At 37.7% G+C, this 15104-nt stretch overlaps 1 protein-coding gene across 1 annotated transcript in view; it reads left to right on the top strand.

Moving 5' to 3' along the window:
- LAMA2 (laminin subunit alpha 2) overlaps nt 1-15104 on the top strand; it is a 287602-nt gene that overhangs the window by 156355 nt on the left and 116143 nt on the right. The window contains exons 21-24 of the mRNA XM_059831458.1: nt 2649-2829; nt 6279-6415; nt 8851-9087; nt 12586-12729. Of these exons, the coding sequence (XP_059687441.1) occupies nt 2649-2829; nt 6279-6415; nt 8851-9087; nt 12586-12729 (699 nt within the window). The remainder of the gene's footprint in view (nt 1-2648; nt 2830-6278; nt 6416-8850; nt 9088-12585; nt 12730-15104) is intronic.

Genomic DNA, 15104 nt, shown 5'->3' with positions numbered 1-15104 from the left:
GACTTCCTCTTCTAACAATTCAAGAACCAAAAGCTTAAGGAGTTTGTGAGAAGGATCAGCCCCAGAGGCAAAGTGTTAATATCTAATCTTGACATATCAAACATAATTGGTGTTAAAAGTTCTCATTAGTGAATATGGCCAGTTATCTGAGCCACTTTTAACCAGGCAAAGTGCCCATTATTTGAAGTAATGCCCAAAATGACAGAAGTGTTCATTGTTTATCACATACCAACAAAACAACTTATTTCCTAAAATTAAGTAATTATGATGCAACCAATTCTAACACAACAGTGTTTTAGGAATGTTGGTTTTTTCCCTGCAACTCAAAACCTCCACACTTACCACACACGGTTTGAAAAATACCTGGCAGTGTTTTCCCTCCTCAGCCAAACTCTGGGACCCATGCCATATTTGCTTATATGGATTCCCTTGGAGAACATGAGCTTTTACCCATTTAACATATATTATGTAACTGTGTTGCCCACACAAACACTCAACACACACTGATACAGGGTCAAAATATAACAACATATTCAGAAAATTCATCGTATTTCCTCATTGTCATCCAGGATTTTATCTCTTGTTCAGTAAATGTGATTCTTAGAATTTCTTTGTGTAAACAAGCTTTGCTGAGGGCTTAACTTGGGGGTTCATCTTGGGGGTTTGCATGACTGATCAAAATGTGCAGAGCTCATCACAGAATACGACCCAGCATGCTAGTGATCTTTTCTTCCTTCATGCAGTGTGGAGTGCTAGTGTATCAGACTTTTTCTGGCTCTCACCCTTATAAACAGAATTTATTAGATCCTATCAAACTTTCTATTGAGAACTGAGCTGCATGCTGTGCATTGGTTACTTCACTGCATTAATCTGAATGTCTGTCCTGAGATTTTTGCATATTCACATGTCTGTGTGTTTCTTCCTGTGGAAAAGAAATCTTTAGAGATAGTCTGTATATTTAATTAAACCTTGGAGTTCATGAGTTTGAGTATTTCTTTTTCTCTGATACACCATGTTTGGTCATGCAGAAGTATATAATTGGCAAAACATTTCAATATAGAATTTGGAAATGAAAATCAGTGTAATTCTTTATTAAATGTATAATCAAGCATTTGCTTAGGTTCATATGATTCTTCAGGTGAAATTCTGACCGTAGGTGTGGTACTGTATTCTGATACCTATCAGCAGATTCACTATGGGTATGTGGAACTTCAATATTAACCTCAGAGATCAGATTTAAGGACTTTTACATGGAAGCCTGCTGAAATCTCTGGGAACTCACCTACACAAGAGGTTAGGGGTTCCACTGTGGAACAAATTCGTGCAAAATGTAAGTCAGTCAGCTCCACTGACTTGAAAAATCTCTACTGATGTATACTAGGTAAAAATCTAACACCACATGCCTGGGTCACACATTAGTACATTGTAAAAGTAAATATTTTCCACTTCGTTCCATTTATTTTCATTAGCAGTGATCTTTTTAATATCTCATTTTTAACATTTTGCTTTCCTAGCGAAGTGTCTGATAGATTTTTAATATTAAATGTTGCAATATCAGTTTCAAGTGAAGTTAGTAATATGATTTGGATTTCAATATTCTCTGAAAATCATCATAACTGAAAAAAGGTAGAAAAGTACTCCCATTTTGAGTGACTCTAGCTCAAAACTGAGTTCAGAATTTGAATATCAAGTATGATTTGCTCCTAGGAGCCTCTGTTAGCTGGTGCAGTGAATCCCATGCAGTCTGTTGGTTAAAAGCTTCATGCAGAACACCATATTACAGTATACAAATGAGCATGTGCCTTCTGTTCTTTACAAGTATACTTTTTGCACTCCACTAGTGGAGTTAAGGAGGAAATTTTTTACTATAGTTGACAGTAATATATAGAATTGATAGTGTGTGTGTATATATATATATTTGATATATAGTTGATAACATCTATTCTGGTTCTGTAGGTACTCAATGCAAAAGAAAGCAAAGAATGAAAATGGAAGAGAAACAGAGGCTCATTGATTACTTCTACCTTAGTCTTAGACCTAACCCAAAGACAGAGTTTTTTTCTTAAAAATAGATAATTCCCATTATTTGCTTGTAGTGTACACAAATACATTATATCTATGTTCTTCTAAAGTTAATCCTAAGTATCATTCAAAAGAAATGCCCTCGAGTTACAGAATACTGTATACAGACATTGCCCCTGGTCAGAGGAGATAAAATCTAGTTCAGAGACTTTCCAGTTGAATCAATCTCCATTCATAGCTAAGAATTTGAATTCACTCTCTTAGCAACGAACTCTGCCTGACATAATCTTACAACCCAGAAACACGACATGTATATGGTGCTGACATACATTCCATTTCTTGTGGGAATTGTACTTATGGAAACGCAACCTCATAGGAAATGCGTTACATTGCAGAACATTCATTATAGCATCAGGTAATATTCTGAAACCTTTATTCTTTTTCAGCTGTGTAGGGTATTTAGTGCCCTTGCCCCAGTGTTTTACTGCTACAATTCAATCTGTTAAGAATAGTTTTTCGGTGATGAAGAGGGAAGAACCACCCTGATGTCCCTACACTCTCAGCTTTTCCTCTTTACGCCTGGTAGTCATTCCATGTAGTAACTGCTCTTCCTCTCTCTGTGGCAGCCTGAAACATTTGGCTTACAGTCTTCAAGAGGATGTGTTCCCTGCAACTGCAACTCTTTTGGTTCCAAGTCCTTCGACTGTGATGGAAGTGGACAGTGTTATTGCCAGCCTGGAGTGACAGGAAAGAAGTGTGACCGTTGTGCTCATGGATTTTACAATTTTGAAGAAGGAGGCTGTACTCGTATGTATATTCTTTGCAGCCAACTGCAGATTTATTTGTTTGTTTGTTTGTTTGTTTACTTATTACTAAGATTCTAGTTTAGCTGGTATTGGATTCCCTAACAAATTTTCCTGACAGGTAGGTATTTTCATAGACAGCCCTGTAAATCGGTCAATTGGCAAGGATGGTGATTGGCAAGAACAAAGACCCAAGCAATTCCTGCTATTTTAAGGTCAGTTTATGGCTAATCTACCGCATTTAGAAGGAACAGGAATGTTCTTTTCTCCAAGTACTTTCTGCCAAAACAGTTTCTATGAAGTTCCTCTAATTTAGTTATGGTAAGAGTAACATAGAAGGCTGATTAAGGTGCTTGCCAAATCACATCAGCTTAAAGAGTTGTGAATGGAAAAAAAAAAGAAAAAAAGAAAAAAAAATCCTTTTGCTTCTAGTTTTATTGCAAACCTTTTCACTGTCCTTACGTGGTTGATCCTTTTTTTTATCAAATTTCTATACAGTAATATTTAGAATCTTGCTTACTTGTATACTTTTTGTGTACAACAAGATCTTCAGGTAAATTTCTCTACTGTCTCCGTTGTGTAAACACATGAAAAGTATGCTTTTCCAGATGCTGAAAGTCTAGCATCAGACATAAATATATCCAGCCAGTTCTTTACATTTATGTTTGTCCTTTTGGACATTAGGTCAAACACTGAAATGAATGCTTCCTGTCCTTAAAGCAGTACGGACTGCTACATTGAAAAAAACTTAATCGATAGGTCTCTTCACAGGGAAATATCCATCTTTGCTAATAGAACTGTATTTTTAAAGTTTCATAGACTCATTTAGGTGGGATCACGGGAGACGCAGATAGTTGTCTAGTGCTGGGATGCCAGAATGGTGATGGCTTCACAGCACTCTTTGCTGATGATGGAGTGCTATAAAGCCAAGGGTATTGCTGCTGTTATTCTTCAGACAGAAGCTGTGTTCTTTCCAGAAGCAGAAATCACCATGCCTGGTATCCTATTCCTCCTCCTTTCGCATTCGGAATGGCAGCAGAAGCAGAAAGCCTAGTTCTCTGCCTTTTTTTACTCCCTTTTTTTATGGAAGGAGCACCAAGGCCTCGAGACCCACATCTGTGCAGCAAAATTCAATTTCACCTGTAGCGCTAATAAACCTTGAGCCAGGCTGGATTATAGGTCATATTTGAAAACATTAGTCTATGGTATTGTCTCTGATGGGAAGGAAGGGCTCAGAAAACATTTACCACCTTGAAAAGTGCAAACACGTTGGCACCTTGGAAAAGGGAAAGATTGGTTCACAGGCCCACTGATGAGAGAGCTTGAAATAAAATGCAAATAATGTTATCTGCAGTCCTAAAGCCCTTAGCACATATATGGAGGGAAAAAAATACTATAGTTTATTTTCATGATTAGTCTCTTGTTCTAACATTTCACAGTTTAAAAGCGCATTACTATTGTGAAATAGTACAAAATTTTGTTAATTTCACACAGTTGGGGAAGAAAAATGAGAGGGCAATTAACAAGATTTCACATTAAAATTTTAACTGCTCTCTTGGCAAACTTGAAATGACAGAGTTTAAGGAACAGTGATGAAATATGAAAGTAGTATAAATCCAAACAATATTTTAAATAGAAATGTATCTGCCTGTAGTCATCAAATATTTTAAATAATGACAACAGCTAAAGATGTTCAGAAAATTCAGATTTTTGAAGTTCCAAAGCTAATACAACAGACAGAGAGGAATTGTGTTTTCAAAGTGCTGGTTTTTTATTTTTAGTAGGCTTTTTATGTATTCCTTCAAATGACAAAAAAAAGGAATTAAATTATGAATCACAGAGAAAATCAGAAATTTAATAAAAGTAAATCAAATCGTGCTAGGAAGAGAGTGCACAAAAATGAATTCCATAGTGACAGTTAAGTATCAAGTAAAATATTGGGCCTCTTTTATCTAGCATTTATCCAAAAGGAATATAATTTGATTTTTTTCTTGTGCAATAAAAAACCGTAAAGCCTAAAAAAACCCCTAAAGCATCATCAGTTAGCATTGACATTCTAGCAGCAAAGATACAAAAGAGATTTCTATTTCACTATTGCTTGCAACAAATGTGTTGTATTTTTTTCATATTCTTTTTAATAATGAGAAAAGTAAAAATGCAAAAAATATTGGTGTATCACTTTCTTTCACTCCATGCCTTTTGAACCAATTTTGTGTAAGAACTGGAAGCCCACAGAAGAGCTGTCACACCAGAAAGCTTCAGTCTCCCAATGAGAGATGTATTCTGACACATCTTCAAGCCACAGTGTGTCAAAAGATTTTATGTAGCATGCAAAATGTCTTGTTCCTGGCATGATAGAGGCAAAATTTGCTATCTTCTTTGCATCTGTTACCTTATTTTGAAAGCATTGATGGGGAAAAATAAAGGTCACTTCTTATTTGAACTATAGATATGAGTTCTATCTTTGCACATCTCTTACTTCAATTCGGAGTAAAACTAGAAAGTATTTCATGCAGTAAAGGCAATGAACATAAATACAGTCCTCAGCAATGAATGTTATGTTACACTGCCCTATAAACGCCCCAAGGAACAGATTATCACTCAAGAGAGTCGTGGTTTGCTTATGATGCTTTTGCTCTGACCTCAGGGGTAATGTTGACTGTGGGTATGAAAATAAGCATGCACCAGTTCTGCTCCTCCAAGAAATTAGGTGTCTTGTGCCCCATAACTACTCGTCACTTACACACCTTGAATTTGCATTTGCCACCAATGAGTTGTTCAGTTAATAGTGTTTAAAGAGCAAAGACCACTTTTGGAACCACTTCCAAAAACAAAGTATTTTTAATTGAATAAAATCTGCAAAGAATCCTAGTTTCCTGTGAAGAGGCACATTGTTGATGTCCTCCCAAGACAGAATACATGTAACCTGAAAAAAGGAAGTAGAATGGGAAAAAGAAGCTGAAACACCTTTTTTGCCCTTTAAGAATAAAGTCTGCTTACAGCAGCAGGAATTTCAGGAGGTTGGCTCAGATTGGTGGAAGAGGTTAAATACACTGCAGGTTCCCTGCGTAGAGGGCCCAGAGGCAGTCAGGTGGCTTCTTGCACGAGACAGCGTGGGCCCAGAAACTGTACAGTGATATTCCCACAGCTATGTCACATGAGTGCACCATCTCAGTAGCCTCTGCACTTCTACAGTCGGTGCCTTTATTTTTCCCATTCTGTTCTCATTGCAGTTACTTCAACCTCAGTTAACCTGCGTTGCATTGCTCCTGGTTTGGGTTTCTCTGGGTTTACCCTACCTTTCCTGCCCCACTGTGTCCACAGATAATTGAGAGTTCACTGTGCAGTAAAGGCTTTGGTGGAATGATCCTAACCCTGTTAGGGTCTGGTCTCCAAGTGTTACATAAAGGGGTAACTTTTCCTCTGCTTTACTTTTTTCTGTCTCCCATGAAGCCTGTGAGTGTTCACATTTTGGTAATAACTGCGATCCAATCAGTGGCCGCTGTATCTGCCCTCCCAATACTGTTGGAGAGATGTGTGACAAATGTGCACCAAATTACTGGGGCCATGACATTGTCAGTGGCTGCAAGGTGAGTGGATCTCTATTTTCTCTGTGTGCATCACCTCTTTCCCATGTGGTAAACACAGTAATTTGTAGCTGAAACACAATTTTAGGTCTATCAATCATGGTTTGTCTCTGCATTGCGAGTTTTGGTGTCAGACTGTGGTGTAAATGTTGGTGATCTGTTACTAAACACTACAGATCCTCTGTTTCAGATATGCAGCCTGTAACACTGAACACCCTGTTTATACTGCTGTCATGCTGAGTCAGTGTCCTTCTTCAGCCTGGTTTCTTTTATTATAGCTGTGTTTAACGTGATTGAGGAGATGATTAACACATTATTGTACAATGTATATAGATATATAGTTACAGGTAACTGACAGTGCCTTTGCAGAACAAATTTACTTTGGCCCTAATTGTGATACCACTGGGAATTTGTACTTGAAGTTTACCTGAGAAGGGCTTCAACTTGTGCATTAAAGACAGTGAAGAGAGAAGAAAAGAAACAGCCACCTTCACTGTAAAATGCACTTTCTTCCTATCTTCTTAAAGGGGTAATAAACCTTCTCATTAGCCTTTAAATCCTTCATATTCCAGTGTTTCACACAGTTAAAAAAAATTCTGAAGGGGAGAGAAGGGAGAAGAAATAGGAAAACAGTGATAGTATGTCAAAGAGGCCATGAAAGCTGTTGTTAATGTCCTACTCTTGAGTTAAGGGGAGAGGTATTCAGTTAAGGTTGAAAACTGGTGACTGAATATTATGCAAAGTTCAAATGCCTTCTCCTCTCTGCAGTTCTCATTGATCATTAGGGATTTATAGTATTGCTGCAATTAACTCCAAAAAACTATGTCTTGTCTGAACATGGTCATACACCATTAATGCTCTTTCTTAAAAAGCTGTTTGTCATGTAGGTCAGGCTGTAAATTAATTATCAAGAATGATTTCTTTTTTGTATGTACGGAAAACTCCTCTTGTGAAACCTCTGCTATACTGCTATGATACAGATTCTTGGCTTCTGAAACCAGCCTAATGAGGTTGAAGACCTCTGTTTGAGCTCTGGAGTATATTCTCTGATTGTCTTTTATGTGAACACATTAGTATGGCAGTTCCATGGCACCATCTAAATTAATAACGATCTATCAGCCCACATCTGTTTCAGTATGTTGCAGCTAATTTCTGCAAAGTGAGATGTGAGTCTCCTCCCCGCATTCTTTGTAGAAGATTTCCAGGGCTGTTGTAACTCAAGGGGATAGAGAGCATTGCATAAAACTGCTTGCTCGCAAAACAAACATAACATCTGATTGTAATCTAGGTTTTGATATTGCACACTAGCTATTTCAATGTATGGTGAACAATTTGCTTTCTAAGCTTTATGTTCAAATGTATCTTGTAGAATGAGGTTCTTTCCGTAAGAAGCTTTTATTTCTTAGGTTAGGTAGTAGTCTAGCAGTCTAACATTTAACCAGTAAATAGTTTCTCTGGCATTCAGTAAAGATTGAATTTGAATGTTTCCTATATATAATCGCCTTTTTTATAAATGGTCTTTTCAGATCAGAAGAAAGGTGCTTTAAGTATTCATGTAATAAACAGTTTTGCTTAGAAACTGAGTCCACATTTTTCTCCTATCTTTTTCAGCTTTGTGTCCTTAATCTTAGCAAGTCTGTCCATGTCAGTTACTGTGGTAACCTGTACTGCTGACACTGAGTTTGCTTCTGCAAGCTGAACTTCTCCATATGAGATTCTGATCACACCAGTGATCACAGCAAATGTCCTGTTCTAACTTTGCAGTACAATCACAGTAATAGCACTGAGGGATTCTTCTCTTCTTTGGAAGCCTGCAGCCTTCCCTGCTACTTACTTCTGTACTCAATATCTAGACCCCCTGGCAAATCATCTATTTCTATCCTTACCTGCCTGCGCAAGTTTCATTCTGTGAGCAAGTTTACTTCCCAGTACACCACATGACTAAATCTCTATCCCTTACCGTGTAAATTACTGTCATCTAAGAGTAATAAACATTGAACTAGATTCCACTGGGACCATTGCCCCTGAGCAATTCCAGTTTTAGCAAAGTGTTCCGAACATGCCCTGCAGAGGGTTTACATAGAAAGCACTTTTCAGAGAGTACTTACAGTTTTTAAGTTGATTTTGTCTGCAAAGTATCCCAGTGTCTTGACCCTTTTGGATTTATTTGATTTCACTACCTAACTTACCAGTGATAAATAATATCTGTTCAAAAAGAAAACAGTGTTGTAAATGTATTTAGTGTAATTGCTTGACCCTGGTTGAATAAAGATAAATGCCTAGCCTTATAATTCAGATATATTACCTTCGGACAGTGGAAACTCACTGCTGTACTTTATTTATAGATACTTGAACTATAGATAGTTGCTTTTTTGTTGGGGTTTTTGTTTTTTCCAGAAGCACAGTTGCAATTTTCTCCTTGTTTCTCTCCTTTTTAGCCCTGTGACTGCAGCCTCATTGGAGCCCTGAGTACTCAGTGTGACTTAAATACAGGCTGCTGCTTCTGCCGTCCTGAATACTCTGGGGATAAATGCACTGAGTGCAGGTTGGGTTACTGGAGTTATCCACAATGTGTTGCTTGTCAGTGCTTCCTGGCGGGAACTGATCCACAGAGCTGTGATACAGCGTTGGGGAAGTGTTCATGCATTGATCATACTGGCCAATGCAGCTGCAAGGTAGGACAATGAAGGTTGTAAGCTGATCTTTTAGCTACTGAGAAGTTTATTCCAAAACTCATTGACATTTGTACTTGCCTGTTCCAACAGTATATGCAAACAAATCTAGTTGGTTTTCATAGTGCATTTGCTAACTGCTGTGGAAGGAGTCTAACATAAAGAAAGATTTAAGTGCTTATTGGTTGCTTTTTCACACACGAACTCTTGCCAGGATAGCATCCTGTTAGGCTCTCTTCTCACTTTGTATTTCTTCTTGTTCTTACAGAACTGTTGCCAATTTAACCCCATTCAATACAATTCTTGTTCAGATATTTGGCAAATTAAAAGCAAACACATCAGTAATAACACTATGCCACAGTACTAGTTCTTTATAGTACATTGACTTAGAGGGAGTCAATATTGTTCATCTTATGAGTAGAACTCACTGCAATAGTTTCCATTCTTCTGAGTAGACTGCATCCAATTCAGGTTCACTAAAGCAAAGGCCTTTGAAATCATGACCCACAGCATTCTTATTTAGAATTGTTCGTGAAAGAACAGCACACATAGGTGATTTGAAAATTGGCTGGATTGCTGGGCTTAAAGGGCAATAATCAGTGGTTTCACATGCAGTTGGTAGCCAGCAAGCAGACTACCCCAGAGCCAATACCTTCATCAGTGATACAGGTGACAGAATTCACCATCAGCAGATTTGAGAATATTGCTGATTTGGAGGAGGTAGAGGTTAACATGCTGAGCAGTAGAACTACAATCTAAAGGGTCTTTGAAAAGCCTGATGATTAGGAAAATAGAAAGGTTATGATTTGGAGTGGAATAATCTGATATGGTAAGTGGAATAACCTGATAAGAATCAGTACAGTTTGGGAGGAAAAAGGCCGAGTGGTAATCCTGCAGAAAAGCACATACAGGCTTTAGGGAATGGCAAACTGAGTATAAGCCAACCATGTACTCTTATTGTAAATAAGGCAAACTGCCTACTGAGCTGGATGCGTTGGTCATACTGGCCAATACAGCTGCAAGTTAGGACACCATGAAGAGCATGACCAGCAGAGGAAAATCTGTGCCCCTCTACTCAGTGCTGGTAAGACTGCACATGGAAATGGTGTCCAGTTTTAGGACCTGATTCAAAAGTGTTGTTGAGAAACTGGAGAGGGTCTAGAGAAGTGCTACAAAGAGTCTCAGAGCAGGTGATCTGTAAGGATATACTGAGAGAGTTGGACCCTTTTAGTCTGCAAAAAATAGAGGCTAAGAGAAAATGCAATTGCAGCTTACAGCCACTTCAAAGAGTAGTTGATGGAGTCAGGTCCTTTCTGATAGTAGCAAAAGGTGTGAAAAGGGACAACAGCTGCAAATGGCAGCTTGGGAATTTTGGGTTGGACATTGAGGAAAAAAAATTCACGAGGAGGCTTATGCAGCACTGGAACAGGTTATACAGAAAGGTTGTGAAATCCCCATTCTTGGAGATTTTCAAGAATTGGCTAGAAAGAGGTGTGAGTAACCTGTTCTAGCATTGGTGATAGTCTCACTTCAAGGAGGAGATTTTTAAAAGTGACCGCTACAAATTCCTTCTGTGATTTTCATTCATTCTTTTTCAGGGACTGTATTGACACAAAGAGCTAGTAAAATGGAAGGAGGAATTTAAATTATTGAATTGCCAGGTAATTCTTTTGCTACATGGCCACCAGTCTCTTCATTCTGAGTTTAAAGAATAAACTTAATGGCGGAACTGTAGAACAAATTAGATTGGAAGGGACCTATGGAGGTCATATAGTCCAGTGCCTTGTTTGAAAGACATTGCTGAGGCAGTATTTCCAAGGATGGGGATTTCACAACCTTTTTGTGCAAGCTGCTTGACACCCTCCTGTTTTTCTGGTGTATTTGAACAGAAAACATCATGCTCTATTTCACAAATACTGATTCATTTGATGGTGAGACCATAAGAAAACTGAAGTGAGTTGATCACATGGACCATCTGAGTAAAACTCAGCCTAATGATCAGTGTTATTTGTCCTATGTCATCCTTTCAAATGGAAAAATAGAAGTATCTCAAATCTTCCAACACCTCCTGAAATGTGATGTGCTCCAACCCTTCTAACCATCTTTGGTGCCCCTTTTCTTGATTAGGTCCAGTATGTCAATGTCTGTCTTGTAGCTCTTGTAAGCACTAAGTAGAAAGAATGGGGGTTTATGGCATTTTTAAATGGAAATGTTTCTTTGTTGATTCTTTTAAGGCTAATATAGTTACTTCTATGTTTCTGTGAGTGCAAATTAACAGTATATATTTAGCTGATAAGTAATGATAAGAAACTGCAATTGACATGAAACAAAATGCAAAGCAAGTAAAAGTCACAATTTTTGACAGAAAATGGACAAATAACACTGAATTAAGTCAGCAGATTTTATTTTTCCCCAGAATTTAAATCTAAGGTTGAATTTAAATCTAGGGTTGGTTAACCTTTTGTGTAACTTTTGAAAGAGTTATATATTGAAGAACCTAGATTTTTGTAAAATAGTAATTTTTCCCATTTAAACCTGCTGTTATAGCTGCAGAAATGAGCTTTCAAAAGCTCACCAGCCCCTTTGTCGGCGCTGACAAAAAGCAGCAAAATCTACGCTAAATACAGTGTAGGCACATTTGCTGATAGTTACATGTGAAAATGAGGGTTAAAAATGGTAAATCCTCAGGGGTAATGTTGGTTTCTTGGATAAGCTTTGGAAAGTTGAATTTGCTTTTTAGATTGACTTCTTCACATTACTCTCAAGAGGAAAAAAAAAGGAGGGGGGAGGAAAAGCCAACTGGTGCTTTCATATTGGTGATTTTTTTAAATACCTTTGTTTTAGTATGAAAATGGTTTTAAAAGGCTATGCATAAATTATTGTGTATCTGTCCCTATCTGGTTTAGCTTTTTATTTGGACTAATTGGAAAATGAAAATAAAAGCATTGACATTACAACAGTGAAACATTTCAGCCTTGTTAATGCTGTTCAATGATGTGGAAAACAATCACGAACAGGGGAAAGCTTTTCTTTACAATATTTCCATTAAAATATGTTTCCCAACAAGAACATTTAGTACTGTACCTTAAAAATTCTAACTTGTCAAAGCTAATTCCTATTAAACAAAAGGCTTGATTAACCCTGGCAATTTCAGAAGGACAAATTTTTTTCTTATCTTACAAATCAGTTATTGAGCATGTCATGCCCAAAGTGCCATTTGATTTTTCTGTGCTTACAACCATCAGTATGAAGCCAGCATCTGTTTCTCAGAGCTACTCAGTGGATAAAAATGCAAATGCCTCAATTACATTAATTGTATATGTTTGCATACACACATGATAAGAAGCTGGAAAGTTTCTTGACTATTTCCTTGCACGTATTATTATTTCTTTCTGCACCCTGTTATTATCATTACTGTATGATTTTCCTTGTCTTATTACTACCTCGAAATAAAGCTTGCTTTTTTTTTGTTTGTTTGTTTAAATGTTCTCTCTCTTCCAGGTTAATGTGGAAGGTGTCCACTGTGACAGGTGCAAGTCTGGTACATTTGGTCTCTCTGCCAGAAACCCACTTGGCTGCAGCAGTTGCTATTGCTTTGGCCTGACTACACGGTGCAGTGAGGCAAGGGGGCTGATTCGCATGTGGGTGAGTAGGAAACTGCTGAGCCATGTAATGCGATAATGTTGTTTCCTGCTGGCATCTTTTAGTCAGGCACGGAGAGGTACCTAGAAAATGGACAAATATTTAAGCAGTCATTTTCCTCGTTATACTTTCAGAAGTGGAGAGAGTGGTATGTTCCATTAGACAATCAGGGTCAAGGCATCAAAAGTAAATAAGTAGATAAGAAAACAAGTAATAGGATAGCTGATGTCAAGCCAAAGTATAGCTATTAAAACCCAGGGAACGGCAACTTAGTAGTGTGGGGAAATTATGCAGTCCAGGGCATTGTAACATAATCTCTGGTATATGATGTACAGTTTACCCAGGTGTATTCAAGGGTTACAGAGGCTTGTTGTCTAGCATAGATTTCCCATGGTTCAATTAATCTGTTTATTTTCATTGTTTTGTTTGGGTTTTTTTAATTTTAAAAAAGAGCTTATTAAAGCTCTATTTAAATCCAAGAATGGGAGGGTATAATCTATCAGAGCAAAGAGGTCCCCACCTTTTTGTGGAAGAGGGCCTTGAGACCTATGCTGGACTGACAAATAAGGCAGACTGGATGTCTCCATTTATCTGCACAGTGAGCGCAAAACACACATTGAGACCACTGCTGTCCGTTGCTGCTGTGCCAGCTCCTCAGTTACATTCTGGAGGAGCTATTTCTAATAGAAAATTACTAGTTCAGTCCCCGTGTATGGTCAGTCATATCTCTGCTAGAAAGCATGTCAACCATAGAGGGAATGTCTGCCTAATGCAAATCAGCTGAAGCCCCTGACTTGTCATGCACAAGCATCAATTGGATAAGGATCCTTTAGGCTGAAATCAAGGTGAGATTTCTTACTAAAGAGTTCATATCTTTTGGTTAAAATAATATGAATAGCACCCATTCTCCCCTTCATTGTTCAATCCAATAGCAACTCTTTCCCTTCCCAGTGGATGAAGTGATTTATCATGATCTGACTCAGTTTTTCTCATTATTTCAGTTTTATCCGTCATGTGCTGATAGGCTGGAGATGAAAGGCTGTAAAAGGCTGACAAGTTATAAAATTTAATCAAGTTCCATGACAGCAACAGTTCTGGAAAATTGTGCTTTGACCTTTGTGGCAGCACAAAGCAGAAACATAGTTTAAACCTCCTGATTATTTTGTGTCTCTTGATTAATTTCCTTTCCTATTTATGGTCATATCTAAACAAGTGTATGTCCACATCTCATCTAGTTTTTGGTACACTGATCTGTTTTGGAATTGATTCAGAGCTGTAAACTGAGTGAGACTGGGTTCTGCAAGCTGCTAGTGACTATTTCAGATACTCTCAGGTGCTTCAAATGGCATTAGACATGTTTAAACAAGCAAATCCTGTCTTATATGACAATAAGGCAAGGCTGATCTGAAATTCAAATTTTCTGACCACTTTCTTGATATATGAAGTAGTAAACAGTAAAATACAGTTATGGTAGGAACTCACTTAGGGCTGGCAATGTTAGGAATTCTTCCATGTCTGGTCAGTCCATAGATGCTGCTGTAAATGGAAATACCAAGATGCTTAAAGTACAGTACAGGGCTTGGTTGAGTCCTCATTACCTGATCCCTATCTCATGAACAGCATGTTGATGTGATGACTGTTAGAGATATAACTCTGCATTTGTTTTCTTTGTTTTCCTCGCTCTTTGGGAGAAAGCAATTTTGACACCAGCCCTTTGCATTTGTTCACACAGTTCCTGTGACACTTTCATCTGCACAGAATTACTAAGACTCTTATTACAGGTTTTGATCAAGATAATGATTCCTTTATAATGCCATTGAGACTCTTTCAACAAGTCTAAGAAAATGACGAGTATCTTAAGGGGCATCCTTATATTTTTCATTAAATCTGAATTTAGAGTTACAGAAACCCTGAGCCCTCACTCTCTGCATATTGCCCAGAGAACACTTAGCTTGACTATTGAGTTAAAGTACCAAGGGATCAGGCACTGTATTCCACAGCCCCAGTGATGTATAGTAAGTGTTGGTGAAAAATATGCTTCTTCGTAAGGTACGTTTCTCACAATCCAAACAGATGAGGCCTGAGACTGAAATAGCACTATGAAAATCACTTCAATAAAGTTCTTGGGATCACTTGCTAATGAAACTATTTTAACCAGTGCTAGTACTTTCTTTGTTAACATGAGGACAAGGTGCAAAAGGCTTGAGGGGGAAGTCATTATTATCACTGTTTATACCTGAAGGAGTAGTAAGACTGTTTTGTGACAAATTGCTTATGATGTGAAATGAAATTACCTAGGAATTATTTTTTAAAGAGTTAGTATTTAAAGACTATCACTTCATGGGGAAAAATAGACTGATTTTTTTGAATATGCATAG

This window comes from Gavia stellata, chromosome 2, assembly GCF_030936135.1.
Source record: "Gavia stellata isolate bGavSte3 chromosome 2, bGavSte3.hap2, whole genome shotgun sequence".
Classification (NCBI taxonomy): domain Eukaryota; kingdom Metazoa; phylum Chordata; class Aves; order Gaviiformes; family Gaviidae; genus Gavia; species Gavia stellata.
The sequence above is the reverse complement of the archived record's forward strand: the minus strand, read 5'-3'. Positions and strand labels throughout refer to the sequence as shown.